General features: G+C 35.5%; 3 protein-coding genes across 7 annotated transcripts in view; 2 read left to right on the top strand and 1 right to left on the bottom strand.

Moving 5' to 3' along the window:
• The first annotated feature begins 498 nt into the window (after positions 1-498).
• LOC110840655 (CD63 antigen) lies at positions 499-8,727 on the top strand. 2 transcript variants are annotated; one of them, XM_022085846.2, is made up of 6 exons: positions 499-755; positions 1,917-2,105; positions 2,369-2,539; positions 5,208-5,432; positions 7,157-7,307; positions 7,999-8,727. In XM_022085846.2, exons 1-5 carry the CDS (start codon positions 681-683, stop codon positions 7,301-7,303), a joined length of 807 nt encoding a protein of 268 aa, XP_021941538.1. In that variant the 5' UTR covers positions 499-680; the 3' UTR covers positions 7,304-7,307; positions 7,999-8,727. The 2 variants fall into 2 exon arrangements, with proteins under 2 accessions (XP_021941538.1, XP_021941536.1); XM_022085844.2 differs by having other exon boundaries at positions 7,157-8,727.
• The window catches only part of LOC110840654 (phospholipase A2 LaPLA2-1), a 30,182-nt gene continuing 12,708 nt past the window's right edge, over positions 1,916-19,389 (bottom strand). For 3 of the 4 annotated variants that reach the window (XM_087349237.1, XM_022085843.2, XM_087349238.1), the window contains one exon: positions 1,916-16,648. The gene's annotated coding sequence lies outside the window, so the exon portion shown is untranslated. Of the gene's footprint in view, positions 16,649-16,883; positions 17,111-19,389 lie in introns of all 4 variants that reach the window. The other variant, XR_015535256.1, reaches the window with a different exon arrangement.
• Positions 13,284-19,379, top strand: LOC110840653 (transmembrane and coiled-coil domain-containing protein 6). Its single transcript, XM_022085839.2, has 4 exons — positions 13,284-13,596; positions 15,003-15,145; positions 16,292-16,479; positions 17,357-19,379. The coding sequence occupies exons 1-4, from the start codon at positions 13,284-13,286 to the stop codon at positions 17,814-17,816; spliced, it is 1,104 nt and encodes a 367-aa protein (XP_021941531.1). The 3' UTR covers positions 17,817-19,379.

The following is a 19,389-nucleotide window of genomic DNA, read 5'->3' as shown; positions in this document are numbered from 1 at the left end:
AAGTATTTGTTAAATGTTCTCTACCTCAAAACTTTCTGTGCCACCATCATCTCTTCAGAGTAAAAGTCCAGTGGATTCTATAGTATACATCAAGAACAGGGTTGTTTATATGGATTCACTGATGCTTACTCAACTGATTCATGAGACAACTGGATGAAATAATGGCTCATAACAGTTTATGAAAGGATGGTAATTTTTAGTGGAGCTACAGAATTAAAAGCAAAGAATGAGGTGCTAGAAGCACATTGATCAAAGCCCTTTTGGAGTAGGTATTACTCCAAACTTTTTTGGAAGAAACCAATGGATAACCCTATCAGGAAAGCATTAATGATCACGCTTTGAATCATGTTATCTTATACCAACATGATAGCAGAGTGATTGGCACATCTGGACATACTGACATGAGATAGCACAGTGGCATTTAGAAGAGATAACATTTACTAATACAAAGTAAGACCTTCATTTACCTTTAGTGTGTAGGCAAAATAAGTGATAAGCAATGATAAGGATGGATGTGTGACGCAATTCCTTACAAGTTTCTGTTCTGAAAGTGCTTTTCATTTTCTTTCTTGAAAAAACAGTCTGTTTTATGGTTTCAATAGCAGATGAGCAGTCTATGTGAATCAAGTAGTAGCAAACTTTGTCAGCAACAGTGTATTATTTAGGGAAAGAAAACCAATATGCATACAAGAGATCTCAACGCGGGGATGCGATGCATTAAGTACCTTCTATTTTTTTTTAATCTACTTTTTGTGGTAAGTTTACTATCAGCGCATTTATAAATGTTTTGTGATGTCATACTATAGGCAATGCATAGGTACAATCATATAAATAATATAGTTAAAGGTGTGGAAAGGCCTAACAGGTATAATTTCATGCCAATTTAAACGAACATTTAATTATACTATCCTGTGTCGATATTTACTCACATTTTACACTTTGTACTGCCTTACACAGCAGAATATAATATAATTAAATGTTCCATGCCATGTTTTATGTACAAAATTTAAGTGTATAAAAGACAATGAATTGAACTCATAGTATCAGAGTAGGAGAATACTGAATGACAAAGCAACGGGTAAAATTTATAACTATTTCTGATATATTCTGCATACTTAATAAAGCCATGAACAATAATGTTACAAAACTTGTTCTTTAACAACAGTAAATGTGGTTGTAATTACTCATTTCTTTGGTGAACTAAAGGAGAAACTGGGAGAGAGAGAGAAGTACTACACATGCTCAAGTACTCAGTACCAATAAAATGTTACAAAGATACTGAAAACTGCAAGTGACAGTAAATGTAGAATGTGCTAGCAGTTTGATGAGAGGGCAGAACACTTAACAATGTGACATCCAGTTCAAGCTAAGGAAGATATGATTGGTAGCACACACTACAATGAAGGTGTATAACTGACTCTGAGGTAAACCTCATGAACATATACCAAAGTCAGTGGAAACAAGTCTAGATAATCAGTTACTATATTACAGAACAAACTAATTATGACAGAATCATAACATGCAAGAAACTTAACATCAAACATAGGAAAGAAACATGTTTACTAATTGAGGTTTCAACTGATACAAGACATTGCAACACATAGTTGCAAGACTTGAGGCAGTCTATTCCTGCTAAATGAAGGTACCCATGTACAGAAACCACAGCAACACAACCCAGAAGACCACCAAAGAGAACTATACTGATAAAGTAGTAAATATTCTGGTAAATAAGTTGTACCATTTTCACTGTGTAAAGTCGGATTTGATGAAGAAAGACTCCATACATCTTATTTTCAAGATACCACAGAACCAACCTTGTACCTAAGACTATATGAAAAAGATGAAGGGTAATATAAGAGGTTACTTTTGAGGGAAAATTTGTACTGAATACTGACAAATATGGTGAATGTTCACAGATAACTGGAATATTAATAATTGGTGTTGGAACCACCATCCAAGCCATCTACAACAATTTTGATATATTCCTAGAAGGCAGGTTTTACTCTCCAACAACACTGCTCATTGTCATAGGATTCATTGTGTTTGTAGTGGCATTCTTTGGATGTTGCGGAGCTGTTCGAGAGAGCACCTGCATGGTTATGACAGTAAGTTCATCATATCATAAAAATATAAAAGATCCATTTTAATATTACCCCTCCATCTGTGTCTATGTCATCTAACTGGTCTCTTCCCTTCAGGCTTTCCAGCTAGTATTTTGTACACATTATTCATCTCCCCCATATGCATAGTTGCCCATCTCAGGTTTCTTGATTTGATCATCCTACTAATATGATGCATGATGTTATTTCTTTGAGATTAAATAGTCATTTCTTGTTATTACATTTTATGTAATGTGTCTTTCTGTCAGTTTGCAGTGTTGCTTGCAATAGTATTTCTGCTTGAACTGTCTGCTGGACTTGCTGGCTATGTACTGCAGGATGGATTGAAAGAGTATCTTGTGCACAAAGTGAACATTTCAATGGAACAATATAGCACTGATCCTGAAATTGCCGAGACTATTGACTTCATGCAGGAAAGGGTATGTTATACAAATACACAAGAAAAAACTTGTCTTGTGTAATCTATGCTGACCAGTTTGGTGAAATTTCTGAAATACAGCCATACTAACAGAGATTTTGTCACTTAAATAAAATTACCTTTGCACTTTTTTAAGTTAATAAATAAATGGTATTGCAAATTACTCATTAATAAATTACATTGTATATTAACATTTAGGAATGCAACAGCAATTTTTAACAATGGCTCTCTGGAAAAACTTTTTCAACTTTCACATTATCATGTTTAGCACATCTTTCCAGGAATGCAAAAGCAAGATAAATTCAAAAACAGGTTTTTGTAGAAAGTAAAAGGTCACACAGAATAAAAACATAATGAAACAAAACTGGTGTATCATACAAGGTAATTAAAAAATCAAGAGTACTATAATTTATAATTCATGGAGATGGCTGGCTATCTTCTGGGCTCTTGGACTATGTAGTCTGGAAGAAGTTTATTGATGTTTCAGAGGTGCTGCTACAACAACCCAGAAGACAGCCATCTTAAATGTCAATATTCACTTGAACTTATCATATACTAGCTCCAGCTGATATGCATTATGCTAACAAGAAAAAAGTTTAGATAATCAGAATACAACCCTATTTTGATCTTATTACCATATAATTCTACAGTTGTATCTACCTATGCCATCTGGGACACCATTTCACCAAAAACAGCAAACATTTTATCTTTGGTTGTTTTATACACAAGAATCCAGAGACTTCAATGTTCAGTACTATCTACACAAGTGGTTCTCAAACCGGTGTACTGCAGATGCTTTCCAGGGGTACCATAAATCCTCATTCATATACATACTGTCGACATTAATTAAACACAAACTTTGAGCAATCCTGTGTCACAAACCATTTTAAAACGAATTCATATACTTTCTGCACTTAAAATTAATATAACCAAGATGTACTACTTTCTTTTCCATCAGCAATAGGTTGTGTATTTTCAAGTTTCTTTTGTATGTGTTACCAGACCTTTCTTAGACTTCATCAGGGATACCAAGCACAAGAACTTTAAAAAACCCTGACCAAAGACTATATGCTATAATGCACATACCCTGAGTTGGAAGTGTCTGTAAACTAGGATAATGGAAATCTGGGACACTGTGAGCTAATGGCATGAGGCAAAACAATTGAAAAGTTCAGTTGTTTTCCCAACAATTCAAAATACAGTACCTTCACAGCTTTCCAAGGCTTAAAATGTATAATACCACCCTAGCAACACAAGCCATTGCCACAAAGATTTGTAAGTTTTACTGATAGAAATTAAATCTTGTCAAAAGAGTTCCAAATTCAAATAGAACAGCCTTTTATCATTCAATTTCAAAGTACCCACAGTTCTAGTATTGTCCTAGATATCAGTAGTATTCAGAAAACAACTTGCACTCCATGGCCACCAACTACACCCTCACTACTCTACTTGCTGTCACATACAATTATTACCCATGCAGTACCTCAAGAAATCATGTATTTGACACAGAAAATGTGATTTCACATAATCTCATCAAAACACGCAACAAACATAGAGAGAGATCTTTCTTAGTCTTTAGCTTACAATGAATTGTCTGACATGCCTTGGTGCTAAACTTTAAAAATACTCTGGAATATCTATTCACATCATGGACACAAAATGCTTCAGAAACCCTAAAAACAAAAACAGCTTTGATTTTTAAACATCCAGCAACAAACAAAACTGAAGTATCTCATTTCACACCTGTTTTTAACATGTAAATACAAATACTCCTTACAAGAAGCATTTTCTCATTCTGAATTCCATAAAAACTACACCTGGAAATGCTGAAAGTGGGGCAATTAACAACTAAAAGTTGCAAAAATACCTATAAGATTTGTCATGTCTATCTTTTATCTTGCTATAACCAACTTACAAATAAACGATTCAAATTGTTTCTTAAATCATTATTCGGGGACAAATAAAATATTAAGTATGTAGGGTTTGTGTCACTATAACTTAGCCTACTTTCAGGTCCCCCAGAAGAATACGCCAAATCTCAGCACAAAAACAAATATTTCTGTCCATAACAGCCTTCTGAGTGCTTGTGATTTTTAAGTCACAAATCCAATGGTACAGAGTCAGTGACATTATTCTGAACTAATTTCATCTATCCCCCACCATCACAACCTATTTTCCAAAGACCCACCTTAATGTTCTCCAATCCTCTTATCAGTCTTCTAAGTTGTCATTTTCCAAGAAGTTTCTCAAACATTCTGTCCTAGCTACACATCCAAAACACTGAAGCCTCCTAGATTATACATTACTATAACACCTCCAGGTGACTTACACAACCCATGTAAGTGCCTTCTAATGCAACATCACAGACTGATCACTCCTTTCTTAAATTCAAATATATTCCTGAACACATTGTTTTAAAACACATGTATTTTATAAGCATCCGTCAAAGAGGCCATGTTACATACCCATACAAAAGAAAAGCAAAATTGCTTTATTAAATTGTGAAGTCTCATTGAAAGGTACTATCTAATAATTTTATCAGAGGGATAACTAGCCTACAGGCCAAAAATCAAACCTGGAACCTTCTAAGAACAACTTCTTAACCACAACATTTGGTAACAGGATATCTACCATTGGCTGCTTGTACATAAAACCTTGTATTTTAACAGCTACTATGTTGTGGACTGGAAAGTTACAATGACTGGGAAGGAAAATTGGACAATATGACATACGGCACAACACAAATTAATGAAAACACCACTGTGCCAAACTCCTGCTGCCTGGAAACATGTGACTTTATATCTGGCAACGGCTGCATAAATCGACTGGAGTACGTTGTGGGTCAAAGTGCTGTCCTGCTAACAAGTGCAGCCCTTTCCTTAGCACTATTGCAGGTATGTTGAAGTAGTAACGTGGCATATTCCATTCTGAGAAAACAATGTTAAGTTCACCACCAAGTGTTTAACTTGTAGTCAAGAGAGCATTTACAATTTATATGTTGGTAGTCAGTTATAATTTGCAAATATCATTTATGTTGGTACTCATCTGTTATTTAAGACCAAGCCACTATTTTATAATTTCTATGTCAGTATCAAGCTACAATTCAAGCCAAAGCCTCATAATTAATTCAACATTTATTACATAATTCAATACTCAAATTTGTATTAATCAAATAAAAAACATATTTATCTAAGAACCCTAAAGAAACAAGACAAAAATGTCTGTCAGTCATTCTCTCTTTAATCACAATTATTAATATACCCTTTGAAGCAAATAATCTTTATTTTCCATATAATTTAATGGACTTGTATATGACATTCATATTCCATGCAACCTGATTTCAGTAATGTCTTGTGTATCAGTTTTATTTTAATTTTTATCATAACATGAATATTATACATAAACAATGAAGAAGAAATGCAAACTAAATAGTATAGTGTACTGTTAACATTATAGAGGCTGTTGAAAATAGTTCCAATGGACACTGAGACAGGTATCCCATTGATACATTAGACAATGCATCCCCTTGACGAACAATTTCTTGAGCTGCTGTTGGAATCACTGAAGTCTTAATGCCTCTTTGTCTAACATGCAGCTTCAGCCATTAGGAGTTTCTTGAAGCAGCTAAACACATGGAAGTCAAATGCAGACAGGTCAAGGCTATATCAGAGATGGTCCAGCATAACATTTTCACATTAACACAGCATTTTCGGGCGTTGTGCTCGAAGATGGTCGTCCAGAACGCTCGTCATCATCGACAGAGGTTCGGCCATTTTTAAAACGTGAATGCCACACAAAAGTTTGTTCACGACCCATTGCGGACTCCCCAAATGCTTGCTTTAGCATTTCATAGGTTTCCGTAGCCGTTTTGTCGAGTCTTTGGCAAAATTTGATGCACACTCTTTGTTCATGAAAATCCGCCATTCCGAAATCGCAGGAGGGTCGGTGTAATGCACTACCAAAACGCCCGTAACTATGAAACAAATACTAATTCGATGATGCCGGCTGGCACACTGATTCACTATGAATGTAGGCCGCACCCCCTAGCGGCAGAAGCTCGTACTACATCCGGTTCGCCCTCTATTGACACAGTCTGTAAACTTTCCGATCGCACCTCGTATGGACCATAACAGGAGAGAGTTGTTCTGCAACATTATGATACCCCTCGTAAGCATATCAGAATGCTATCTCTGACTGCAGTAATAAGGTCTCACAGAGTGATGTCACAGTCCTCGTACACCAGCATCAGTTGGGGGGGGGGGTTTCCATCAGCTGACAGATCAATGGTTTGCCTGCCGCAGTGCCCACTGGGACTAGTTTTAATGGCCTCTGTGCCTTTTGCCTAGAATTATCTCTCGAGTTTCATTTGAACAAGCCTGATACACATATGCACATTCCTTCCAGATCAATGTTGTAATAACTATCAAAAGAATAATAATTTATGTTTTGTGTAAAAAGACCAACTGATACATATTTCTAGAGGGAGACAGCAACAGAAAATATAAATAAGGGAGAGTAATGAAGGCGAGATGTCTATTTTCAGATGGATTTCTACCTATATGTAATTAACTGACAGTGAGCTAATTAATGACCAACAATAACTTTATTCTGATTTCAGCTACTCGGTGTGATGTTTGCTTGTTCCCTGGGTCGATCCATTAGGCATCAAAAAACAGAACGTGAACGTCGACGATGGGAGATGAGAGAGAATCTGCTTAGAAAAGATACATTCTACACTGACCGGAAGCATTCAACATCTGCATAATGAAGTAATAAAAATGCTAAATCATGAAGTATATTGATAGTATATCAGGATATCCTATATCAATCACCATAAATAATATAGCATTCATTTTAAAACAATGTTAAGAATGGAACACGACATAATTTAATATTATTAGTAATGCAGTGTCAACTTATAAGTGGTTCCTACATCCATAAAACGTTTCCTTAAAAAATCAGAACCCCCGTCAAAAAATTATAGTATGTTTTCTACAAATGATTCCTTTATATGATTCTTATATGCAAAATCGGCAATCACTGGTAAATTAAAATCTACAGGCCTTTATGGTCCTTTTAGGTAACCAGAGATGATGTCTGTATATATTCCACTTCCTTAATGGTTGGAAAGTGCTTACATAATAGACAAATTATTCTTGTGCATCCTGTGAGATACAAATTTAATCTGTGAAGACACTTTAAAAACTAAGAAATGAAGCACGAAGCCTTAGGGAACACTACTAAGCAAATCAGTGAGCATTCAAATGCAAAGGAAACTGTATGGGAAACATTAAATAACTATTTTAAGATGCCCATTAAACAGAGTAATGTAGGTTCTTAAAATAAATTACAAACTACTACCCAACAGAAAGAACACTACTTCGACTGCCACTTAATAGGCTAAACTTCTGAAAATAACACAAGTCACATAAAACAGCCTATCTTTGTGACAAATTTCAGATGGACATTTCTTATCATCGACAAGATCCCTTTCAGATACTGAATAAACAGCCAATGGAGAAGGAATAAGGTGAAAAAATCAAACATGACCTGCATACTAAAGTGCAATGAGTTTCCTGTGAGTATGCACTAAGGTGGAAGAGTCAAATGCTGTTCCATAACACTGAAGTTCAGTTCATAGCTGTGCTATCTACAAAACTCACTGCACTTGTCTACCCAAGTCTTCTGTATAATTTCTATGAAATCTAGCCTCATACACATAAGGCATGCAAGACACAACTTGCCAATCATAATTGATGAAATGACGAAGACAACCTCTATGTCAGATTAAATTGTGGATACCTCTTTGGCCTTTTATTATGCACAAGAGTCAAATTTGTTAGTAGGTCAGAATGTTTTATACCAGGTGTGACCTCATTGCCAGCCTGCCTGCCTTCCCATGGTGAAAAAACTAATTTCAAAAACAAGAAACTACAAACATATTCACAAATGCAAAGGTATTGAGAATTTTATGGCAAAGGAGCAGTGCCAACATTTTCCTTCTTGTCTTTATAGTAATGCAAATGTATCTTGTTAAATAAAAACTTTGCATAAAAATGTATTCAATTAAATATATTGTTAACACTGAGTTAAACAATTACTTCACCACAGTATTCCTTTATTTGAATTGTTTCAAAGCTCATAATGTAACCTTACGCTGTTAGAAATTAAAGTTTTTGAGTTCCATTATTTGCGTTATATTGTATTTTATTACATTAGTATCATATTCCCACTCAAATGAGCTCCAGGTTATCAACAATAAAGGTCAATTTGTTATTAAACTGCTTAATGATATATTTCAAATATCAACCTGTTGAAACACAAAGACAATAGCTTATTAGTACTTTCCTTTCTAGAGTAGGCTAAATCAAAATTGGGAATATGAAAAATTTTCTGCAGTTTTTTAAAAATGTCATGCTATATGCCTAACATTTTATGAAACAGGCACATAAATACTGATATTAAGTTAAACCTATTGCAATGCCATACAATGCATAAGAAGCTATTAGCTCAAGCATAAGACTTCACAATATTAGATGGAAGCTAGTTTCTTACCTGGCTTTTCAATACTTATTTTATTGAATAACACTGTTAAACTTTAAACTTATTTTCATAATTAAAATTCTTTCTGGCTACTTTCATAGACCATCATCTAGAATAAGGCAGAACAGGATATAATAGGATAGGGTACAATTTATTTACATATAAATCCTTCACAGTACTAAGTCAAAGATGTCGAACGTATCATAATACAAATACAATAATTATACCAACATAAATACACTATTTACAGACATCTTGTACAAACATTTTGTCCAAAATAAATACTTACGTCAAGAAAACATTTTATTCATAAATATTTTCAGTAATTTTAAGAATTATCAACAAAGTAAATTTTTCTACAGTGTAAAATTATAATTAGAATCAAAATTTATTTACATTCCATACATTCTTTGCACAACTAAGCCAAAAATGTAGGGCATATCACATATGGCTCAGGTGAAGGGAATCCCCCCTGTTCATGTTATTCAGATGTAGCTTGATCTCAATGGCCTCCCTGATCATCTGGTCCATGTATCCAGACTTGGTGGAGAGAATGGCGGTGTTGTGGAATTGCATATGGTGACCCACGTTAAAGATGTGTTTAACTACAGCTGATCTGTCTGGATGCTCTGGATAGATGAGGCATTGGAACACCTTGACCTTGAACTCAATGCAATGGTCAGTCTACCCAACATAGTCTTTATCACAATTACAACGCAGGCTGTATACATCAGCAGTCTTGAGTCCAACAAAAGCATGCTAAAGCTCCTAAATTGTTTCAAATCAACTCTAGCTATTCCATTTCCTTATTTTATGTATAAGGTAAGTCTAGCACATGCTTGAATCTGTCAACTAGCAACTACAGCAGTGTCCATGAAACTCGGAAGAAATATGATGGCATTAAGTAGCCAACTTCATGCAGAGTGCCTGCAATGGAATGAAGCCAGGTCTCACCAGATCTATTTGTTTTCATGCTCATCACAAAGTGGACCAATGCAACATGAACTAGTAACAATATGTCAGCGCCACATTCTCTGAGTATCTCCTTTTATTGCTGTTCAAGCTATGCAATGGAGTGAATCTCTTTCCTGTTCCCTTGGTAAGAAAGGAATTCAGTGTCACATACTTTAAAAACAAAAAAAATTTCACTATTAACCTAACAATATAAAATTTATTAACATCTCAAGGCTTCAGCCAAATGTAGGTTTTCAGGTGAACAAATAAATGTAACTTATGCACAAATTATATTTTCTGTGTTCCTTTTTGATAATATTCAGAACTATGGGTTCAGTACAAGTACGTAAGAATTCCTGCATTTCAAACGTGTGAAGCAGGTGAATTAATGCACTAAGGACTAGCCTTGCTGAGGTTTTATGATATGAAACTGGCTTCTGTGGTTGAGCAATGATAAATGTCAAGAATTATCTAATATGTTGGCTGCCATTGCAGTTGACCTCTTCTGGCTGGTAAGTTTTGGAAGCATTATATAGAGCAAGAAATAGCAGGGGGCAAGTTAGATTTGGTTGTTCTGATTGGTGGAGCGAAAGAGCTGGACAACAGCCCACTACCTAATCAGCACCACCAAATCCAATTTACTACTGTCTGCCCTTTATAATGGCTTCCAAAAATGCCCAGTCACTAGACACATCACAGACCCAACATCTCGTCAGAGAGGGCTCTCTACAGTGACAGGCTGCAGAAGCCAAGACACAGAATCTGAACCATGGTCATGAGCCTTTATATATATATATATATATATATATATAAAGGGGGTGGAACCAGGACGGACTGACTGACTGATCGTCAGTCGTAATGTGAGTTGGGAATGAACAGCTACATACTCACTCAGAAGACAACAATTGCAATCTTGCCGAAACGCTGGATAATTTTCAACATCCGAAACGGATCGATCCCGAAAGCCATATTCCACAATGAACTCCAGCCGCGAAATAGGGCACGACTGTGAAGCTTGCACAAACGTTGCGGCCCTGCCATTTTTCATAAAATACAATACTTACAACAAATCATAATTTTGAAACCTAGTTACATACATACACAACACTCTTCTCCATCTATGGAACCAACTAATACCGCCTTCCGATGTAACAGATTGACAACCGTTTTCGCGCCATAAAAGATGACATTCCTCCCAAACCAGCTACCACATATACAATACCTGGTAATCTGTGCAATACATTAATATCGCAGCACTGCTACACAGATAGTAACAACATGGGTTGCCTATCACAGTTTCTTACTTACATAACTTCAGTACAACATATTCTATGAATATCAAACTGAATAAGTCTTGTATAACATAGGATTAATGATATTCCTTCGAACCTTCATAGGCATAACGAACGATGCCACGATTGATAGCGTGTTGGTAACTTTCATGTAGTATTGGTGTCTCTGGACACCCACATTACTTTCCCACAACGATACACACTCTACACCGAATACTCTCTCAGCAGGGTGCATTTATATTTCGACATACGCAAGGCCGGTTAACAGTTGCACGTCATAGAGAGTTAAGGATTAACGGGATGTACTAAGGGGAACTAATTACATTACTTTAGTTCTACTTTTGGTGTTATTTTTACATTGGTAAGTACTTTTGTACAAATTTGTCTCACATCACAGACGTCATTCTATGATAGGCAAGGAGCATGATTGCCACTATGATAACGAACAATATTCCACAACTGGATCAAGACTGTACTTGCCTAGGTAGATATAGTAGGATGTATTCAGGGAACAGCATTAAACAAAGCTTATTGATTAAAAATTAATGTTTTAAAGACTGAATTAATGCGGAGGGAATGGGCATTTGGATTAGAATGATTGTCAGGTTGGCTCTTCGTAATTTGGTTCACAACCGCGGGCCGGTGATCGGTATTGAAATTTTTATTATATTGTTACGAACATATGAATGAGCCTAATAAGCATGTGAAACGAAAAAATATATAATTTACTGGGCTGTCTGCCAATCCTCCACATATAGCATAATGGCATAAAGATAAACTCTTCCTTAACCCCTTCCCTGATTAATTTCTTTCTGACAATATGATCCAAAAAATATTATTTTAAATTTCATGTTTGGAATATACCCACAAAAATGAAATTATTGGTGCATGTTTTGATGAAAAGTATTTAACTGTACGGTACAAAATGTTGCTTATATAATTATAATCATTACCATCCTCAGTTATCTCGGGTTACTCCATTGTTTGTAAACATTAATTTCTTCACAATCACAGCACAAATGATGCTGCAGGTAGCATGAAAACTTATGACACAAGCTACAGAAGCATAAAATTCTTCCCATTCACATGTGATCAGTAAAAATATATAAATGCACATGACTTATTAATAATGGAAAGGACGAAGAAATAGTTCCAAATAATCTGGAGTTACTTTTTTGCAAAAATCTTCAACCCAGGATATTTTGATACAATCAGGGAAGCAGTTAATGAATTGCAATGGTGATTCAGTGTGGTACTCTGTACACTGGAACAGCAGAACCAGTCACATAAAATGTACTGATAGCCACTCATTATGATTTTATTCTTCATGTTTGTTTATTGGAGATACTAGTACAACACTGGCAGAACTAGTCAATAGTAAAGTATTAAATCTTTCTGTTGAAAAATAAATTAGGAGCAGAGAAATTATTTTTCCTAGTAGTTAATTAAATCTAAATTTTGTATCACCTACTAATACTTTGTAAGATGAACTGTTTAAAAAGTATATATAAAAGATTAATTTGAACTATATATAAAGATCGTGTTCGTTTGACTGATATGGATAAACTTTAAATTTGCTCAGAACTTCTGTTTAATAGTTTTCAAATAAAACATGGCCAGATGGATAAATATGATTACTTATTAGTGTTTATTTTTATATGCCATGCAAACTATAAAGATAAATGATTTTATAGGACAACAGGTGACACAGAAATGTGTTAACAAGCACACTCATACACAACAGCTGTATCTTTAACCTTTAACATTCATGTGCTGCAGTTTACACGTTCGAGCTGGCCATTCAGCTGGCAATAATTAATTCAAGAGTTGAGTCCAGCCAGCTGAGCTGTAATACAGCAGTTTATATAACATATTCCCACATGATAAAGGTTGACAGAGTATTTTATTATCAGATTTCAGATCAGTGATCATAGCTGTTCCTAAGTAAAATATAAAATGTCTTCTGAAGAATCACCGATAGAAATAGTACGGAGGAACAACAGAGAAATGGGTTATCAAGAGAGGCAAGAGCGCAGGGAGACACTAGTAAACAGTAGGCGTGGCACCCTTGGTGAAAAAGCAAATAGCCAGAAGAGAGTTATTACAACTCAAGAAGTAAAGACATTGGCAGAGAGACTGAAACACAAAGGCCATTTCACAGTTCAAGACTTCATGTTTCTTAATCATGCTCTCATACAGAATGAGGAAAACATAATTACTTTCTTCAGAGTGACAGGAGCCTTGCATGCACTTGTTCGAGAGCTGACAGGTATATTAGTTTAATTTCAGTTTGTTATATTTATTCTTGTTCCACCGTAATCCATTGCTTGTCAGCTTGTTTACATTTCTAGGCAAAGAAACAGCATTGGGTTTTCTGAGGACTGGTGTCTTGTCACAGTATATGGTACAAGGAATAGTCTACAACTCTAATAAAATACATAAAATACATTTATTTGTAATGTAACTATTAATGCCTAGATGTGGTATTAAAATTAATGAGGCATTAAAAATACTCATGATGAGCATTCATGACTAAAAATTATGTATGAGGGAATATGAACAGATTTAAGTTAGTATATACTGGAAAGAAATAATAATTGTAACTGAATTAGTTTGCAAGTCTCTGAAAATAACTAGCACAAAGTTGCCAAAATATTGCTGTTTGTTAAGTAGTTTCCTTTTAGATATGGTAATACATATTTGTATATAACAGTAGTCCACTGAAGGTTGGGAAACATTGATCAGTTCACTATAATACAATTAGTCCATTTACCTGACAGGTTATGTTTCTGAGACCCAACAAAAATTGGGACTGTTAGAAAGCACTATTTCCCATTCATGCAATATAATAATTGATACAGTCAGCATCCACATAGTATATAAACCAATGCTTAAATGGCTTTAAAATTGTAAGATTTGAGGTTTCCACAGTGGTGAGTATGAAGATTTCTGTCTTCTGGGTTGTTGCGCTGTGTAGTCTGGTCGATGTTAACCAACGTTTCAGAGGTCATACTGCCTCCATCATCAAGGCAAAACGTTGGTTAACATCCAGGGCGATGAATATTCTTCACCCTGATGACGGAGGCAGTATGACCTCTGAAACGTTGGTGGACATCTACCAGGCTACACAGCACAACAACCCAGAAGATAGAAATCCTCGGCTTTAAAATTACTCAACTATAATGATTATTCTGCACTACAGTATTAGAAAACTCAAGATAACGTAAGTTACCATTGAAGATGGTTTGTACTGTGTGAAATTGCAAATGAGAAGGTGGAAGTTGAGTAATGGTGTAAATGGAGTCAGGAAGACATTTACCATCAGGGTGATGATTCATCACCCTGGTGATGGAGGCACCAAGGACCTCAGAAATGTTGGTAAACTTCTACCAGATTACACAGCACTGCAACCCAGAAGACAGCCATTTTCACTTACCACTATGAGAACCTCAAATCCTACTTATATTAAAATATATTTAAATACAATAAGGTTTGAGGGTGAACTGGATTCATCTGATTCAGGTTAGGCACCAGTGGCAGGCTCTTGTAAATGTGGTACTGAACCTTCAGATTCCATAATATGCTAAGTGTATTATCTTCTCAAGAAGGACTCTGCTCTATGGAGTTAGTTATTACAGGGGGAAGAGTCATTATTAGGTCAATTTATATTTGCAGGACAAAATACTTCACTTCAATTGTCTGCTGCCAACTGTTGCTGTAATTTGGCTCTTGGCAATAAGAAATCGTGCCTACAGTTGACAAAAGCTGCTGCTCCATACCTTATCTCACACTTGGATGGACTGAACAACCATCTGTTGGTAAGATATTTATTCATGTACATTGAAGGTGCAACATAATTTTGGAATGCATAATTTTAGCAGGAAAACGCACTGGTGCTACCGTAAGACATAAGTTTGGAATTTGCCAAATTCCTTTATTTATGGAAATCTGAAACTGTAATATTAGGTTCCAGAGCAACTGAGCAGGTTGGATTAGTGGTAATGCTGTAGATCTGTATTCTGGAAGTCACCATTTAAATAATGGTTGAACTTCAGAACTTTAGACAAACTAATTCCTGGTTATGAGTTTTCTAATTTCCCTAAGTCCTGTTTGAATTTTATTTCTTCTGTCAGGGCCATAGTCTTCCAGGTTATTTGCAGCCATGACATTTTCCAAACAAAATGTCTAGTGTCCCTGAAGTACGTTCCGTGTGTGTCCCACCTTCCAGTCCTTTACTTAGTTATCATAATAATACAAATTGAAAACAAAACATGAGGTAATCTTCCAAAAATTCTGCATTATATTTATATTACAAATTTTCACTCAGGTAAACAGAATGTGCATACTATAAAAGAATAGCCTTCATCTTCAGGGTTGAAGTGAGAAGGGTTAGTTAGGATGTCAGTGAATCATATAGGGTTAAGTGGAAGATAGATCCAGGGAGGACCAGCTAGTCACCCAGTCTGGGCCAATAAAATCAAAGAATAGGATAGCACCCTTTTCAGGATCACTAGAAAGGAAGGCTGTGTCAAGAGGAAAGGTAGACCTCTTCCAGACCCCATAGGGGATGGGTAAAGAGGAAGTATGTCTTGTATGAACCAATAAAGAACCTTCTTCTGTTCACTCAGGATTTAAGTAAGACCTGACGTCTGTTGTTGCTGCATGATGAGTGTCATCTCTTTTTCTTCCCTGATAGTCTCATCCACGAATCTGTATTTGTTGGCCAGGAAACTATTGTCATTAACAGGATATGAAGGCCCAGGTTGATGTTATGTCCAGCCACATGTTCTTTGGTCATGATTTCAATTAAATCACCAGTTTGTCCATTACAAACCATCAACCCTTGCAGAGGATGGTGTATATCCCGTTTTTTAGGGCTAGGTCATCATTAACAGATAAAAACAAACTGGAGATTTTCCTTGGGCAGTGCCGTTCTCATGCTGTGCATAATTATCATTTTATAGGAAATTTGTGTCTGGACACTAGGAAACCTGGCAGGAAGCGATGTTAAGTCCTGGACAGTTTTACATGCACAAGGTCTGTTGCCTAAACTGTTACATTTAATGACTTCTTCAGAAAGTGATGTGGTATGTGCGACTATTTATGCCCTTACTCATTATGTCAGGGTTGGACTGCATACAAGCGATCTCAAGTAAGTATACATTCAACACACACAATTTAATAATTTAACACTTGCCTCAAATTATTCTGTGTTTGTCTTAGTCCTTTCAAGAAAATGCTGGAATGTCTTGAGAAAGCCATGACCTCTTCCTCCCCGGTCCTTTATCACAGTTCCTCAAAGTCTCTCACATCGTGGCACACTAGAATATAATTGAATATCTCATCACACAATAAATCATGTTATTACTCAAAGATGTGGGCACAGATAAATTATGTTGATGTTAGTCTTCATACTTTATTTTTCTTTTTATTCATACAATTGTTTTAATAAAAACTTAAAGGATTAATAGCATTTTGGAATGTATACTGAGGCAGCAAAAAAAAAAGTCTTGTGGATTGACTCCAGTATACTCCCCTGTATTCCGTATTCCTTACCAGCCATTTAGTCATCCTGTCCGCAGGAAGGCTGATAATGATAACCATTGCTGGAGGCAAACACTTTGGACTGGATGGCACAAGTCAGAGAGAAACAATGCAGCACAGGAGCAATAGTCTCAAACACATTCATCCTCACCACTTGTGGGACTTTGTTCAGTTGTTTGAGTATAGTACTGAATGATGAGTGAAAGCCAAATTAATTTTTAAGATTAAAATTAGTTATTCTGAAAAAAAAAGATTATAATAAAAGTATGAATAATATCAAGGGAGAAACCATTTTACAAAGAAACAAGCACAGGCTGATGACCTGACAAAACAGGGTTGAAAAAGATCTAAATTCTGTTGCCACATTTTGAGACCTATTTTTGATATACAGAAAAACATCTGAATTCATTTTCATGGTGTACTTAGTCTCAAGTAATGGCACAAACATACAAATGTTTAAATATGCATTATTTTTCTTGTTACAGCTCAGGATTACAAAAACACATTGTCATGAATGTACATCCTGTAATGGAAAGAGATGCATCATCTTGTTGGGTGATTTATCTTCTTTCTTGTTGTTCTGAATGTGACGATGTAATGTTGATCAACTCAGTTGTGAGTCGAGGAGTCTGTCTCTTACGACAGTGTAAAACTGCTCCAGACAGTGAAGTGAATGTCTCAAAGATTACAGCTCTTGTGAGGATGTTGGGGAACTTAAGTGCCAACAGGGAAGCTGCAGAGATTCTACTTATTCATTCTTCAATCATATCAGTTTTGAGAATGCTTCTGGCGTCTCCATACATGCACGTACAACGCGAGACATTGTGGCTTGTTGGAAATTTATTGAATCATACATCCGTTGAAATTCAACTTTTGGCCAAAGACAGCAATTTGATAGAGAGTATAGAGCCGCTATTAAGTGATGCTCTATCTAATATTCTGTAATTATTTATGAAAACTTGAATATTAAATTAAAGTTTTTAAAATTAATTTCAAAGACTCCAAGGAACTGTTAAAGGTTTTGTAATAAAAAGTATGCAATTTCTGGTTTTTGTTTATATCATACTTTGGGAGAAGTGAGAAATACTTAAAAAATTGTCATAATACCTCAAAGGAGCTGATTACTAGGTATAGATAGAAGGATAATATTAAAATAAATGTGATGTGGAGGTGTAAACTGGCTGAGGATAGAGTCAATAGCAGACTTTGGTGAGCAAAGTGATGAACCTTTGGGTTTCATAAATGTATACAATCCCTTGACTAGCTGAGTAACTATAAACATTTGTAAGATCTTACACCATGGAGTTAATTCAAATGTTACCTTTGAAAGCAATAAAAAGTCCCACCTCTTGGCTTTTTACCAGTAAGTGGCATGTCTAGATTGCCACATTTTTAGTGTGAGAACAGACAGGTTTTGTACTCCAGCATTTCTCCAACATTAATGTAACTTATTGTCCTGACGCAGTCACAAGAGTATCATTACTTTGAACACTGTGCACTACATTTCATGATATGAAGAGAAAGTGGTACACTTTTTAGTCTTAAAAGAAAGATGAACTAATGCCAGAATGTAAGTTTTACAATAATACATTTTATACATGAATACAGAAGACATTAGAAATATTCAACCCCGATAGCAATCCGGTAACTAGAAATATTTTTAAAAAGAGTCCTATCAGAAATGTTTAATATGCCAAATCATGAAATCTGTGGAATAATACAAACATAAACAGGACATTGAATGTGATGAGTGGAAAACTTAATTTATAGTGAACCATCACCTGTTGTAGCAAGAGAGTTACAAAATTCCGTGCAGTACTTAACTACCAGTCATTGTCCAAGTAACAATAAAACTGTATCACTGTATATATACTTTGTTATTTTATGCTACTTTATGGATTGCCCATTGTTCTGTTGTAAGAAATAATGTTTCACGAATGTTGTTTGTTGATTTTCCAGTCACATTTCACATGCACCTAGCACGTTCATGCCATGCCGAGCCATAAATGTTTCATTGTTACTGCACATTACATTCATTGGTGGGAAATAAGGACAGTGCACCAAGGTCTGAAATCTGAAGTACCCACATGACATTCAGGTCATTCCACTGTGTGTCAGAAACATTTTCAGCTGTTTCATTCACTACTATCATGATCAACTGCCATGGTTTTTTCCTCTGACTGCATTTCAATTAATCTAATTTAGGTCTTTTGTAAGCTAAGGGTAATAATCACCAAGTTCATATGGTTTACAAACATAGGCAATATTCAAACCTTTTGTATTCTGGTCTCTTGTTTCTCCATTTCTGGATCACTGATATGGTTGGTAAGCAATCATAACCAGTTGTTACAGTGAAAAAGTGATTTATGTTCGACACTTCTGTTGTTTGGCAACCATTGAATGTGTAACACTATAATCAAGTTGTGCCACAGTGCTAAATAATGAGCACTAGTCAATATAAGTTATCAATAAACAAACTTCAAGAATAACCCAAGCATAGCCTGGGTACACTATGTAT

Source organism: Zootermopsis nevadensis, unplaced genomic scaffold, assembly GCF_977971745.1.
Source record: "Zootermopsis nevadensis isolate Lab colony 2312 unplaced genomic scaffold, Znev_1.0 Znev_ptg000015l, whole genome shotgun sequence".
In the NCBI taxonomy this organism is placed as follows: domain Eukaryota; kingdom Metazoa; phylum Arthropoda; class Insecta; order Blattodea; family Termopsidae; genus Zootermopsis; species Zootermopsis nevadensis.
This window is presented reverse-complemented; position numbering and strand designations above follow the sequence as displayed.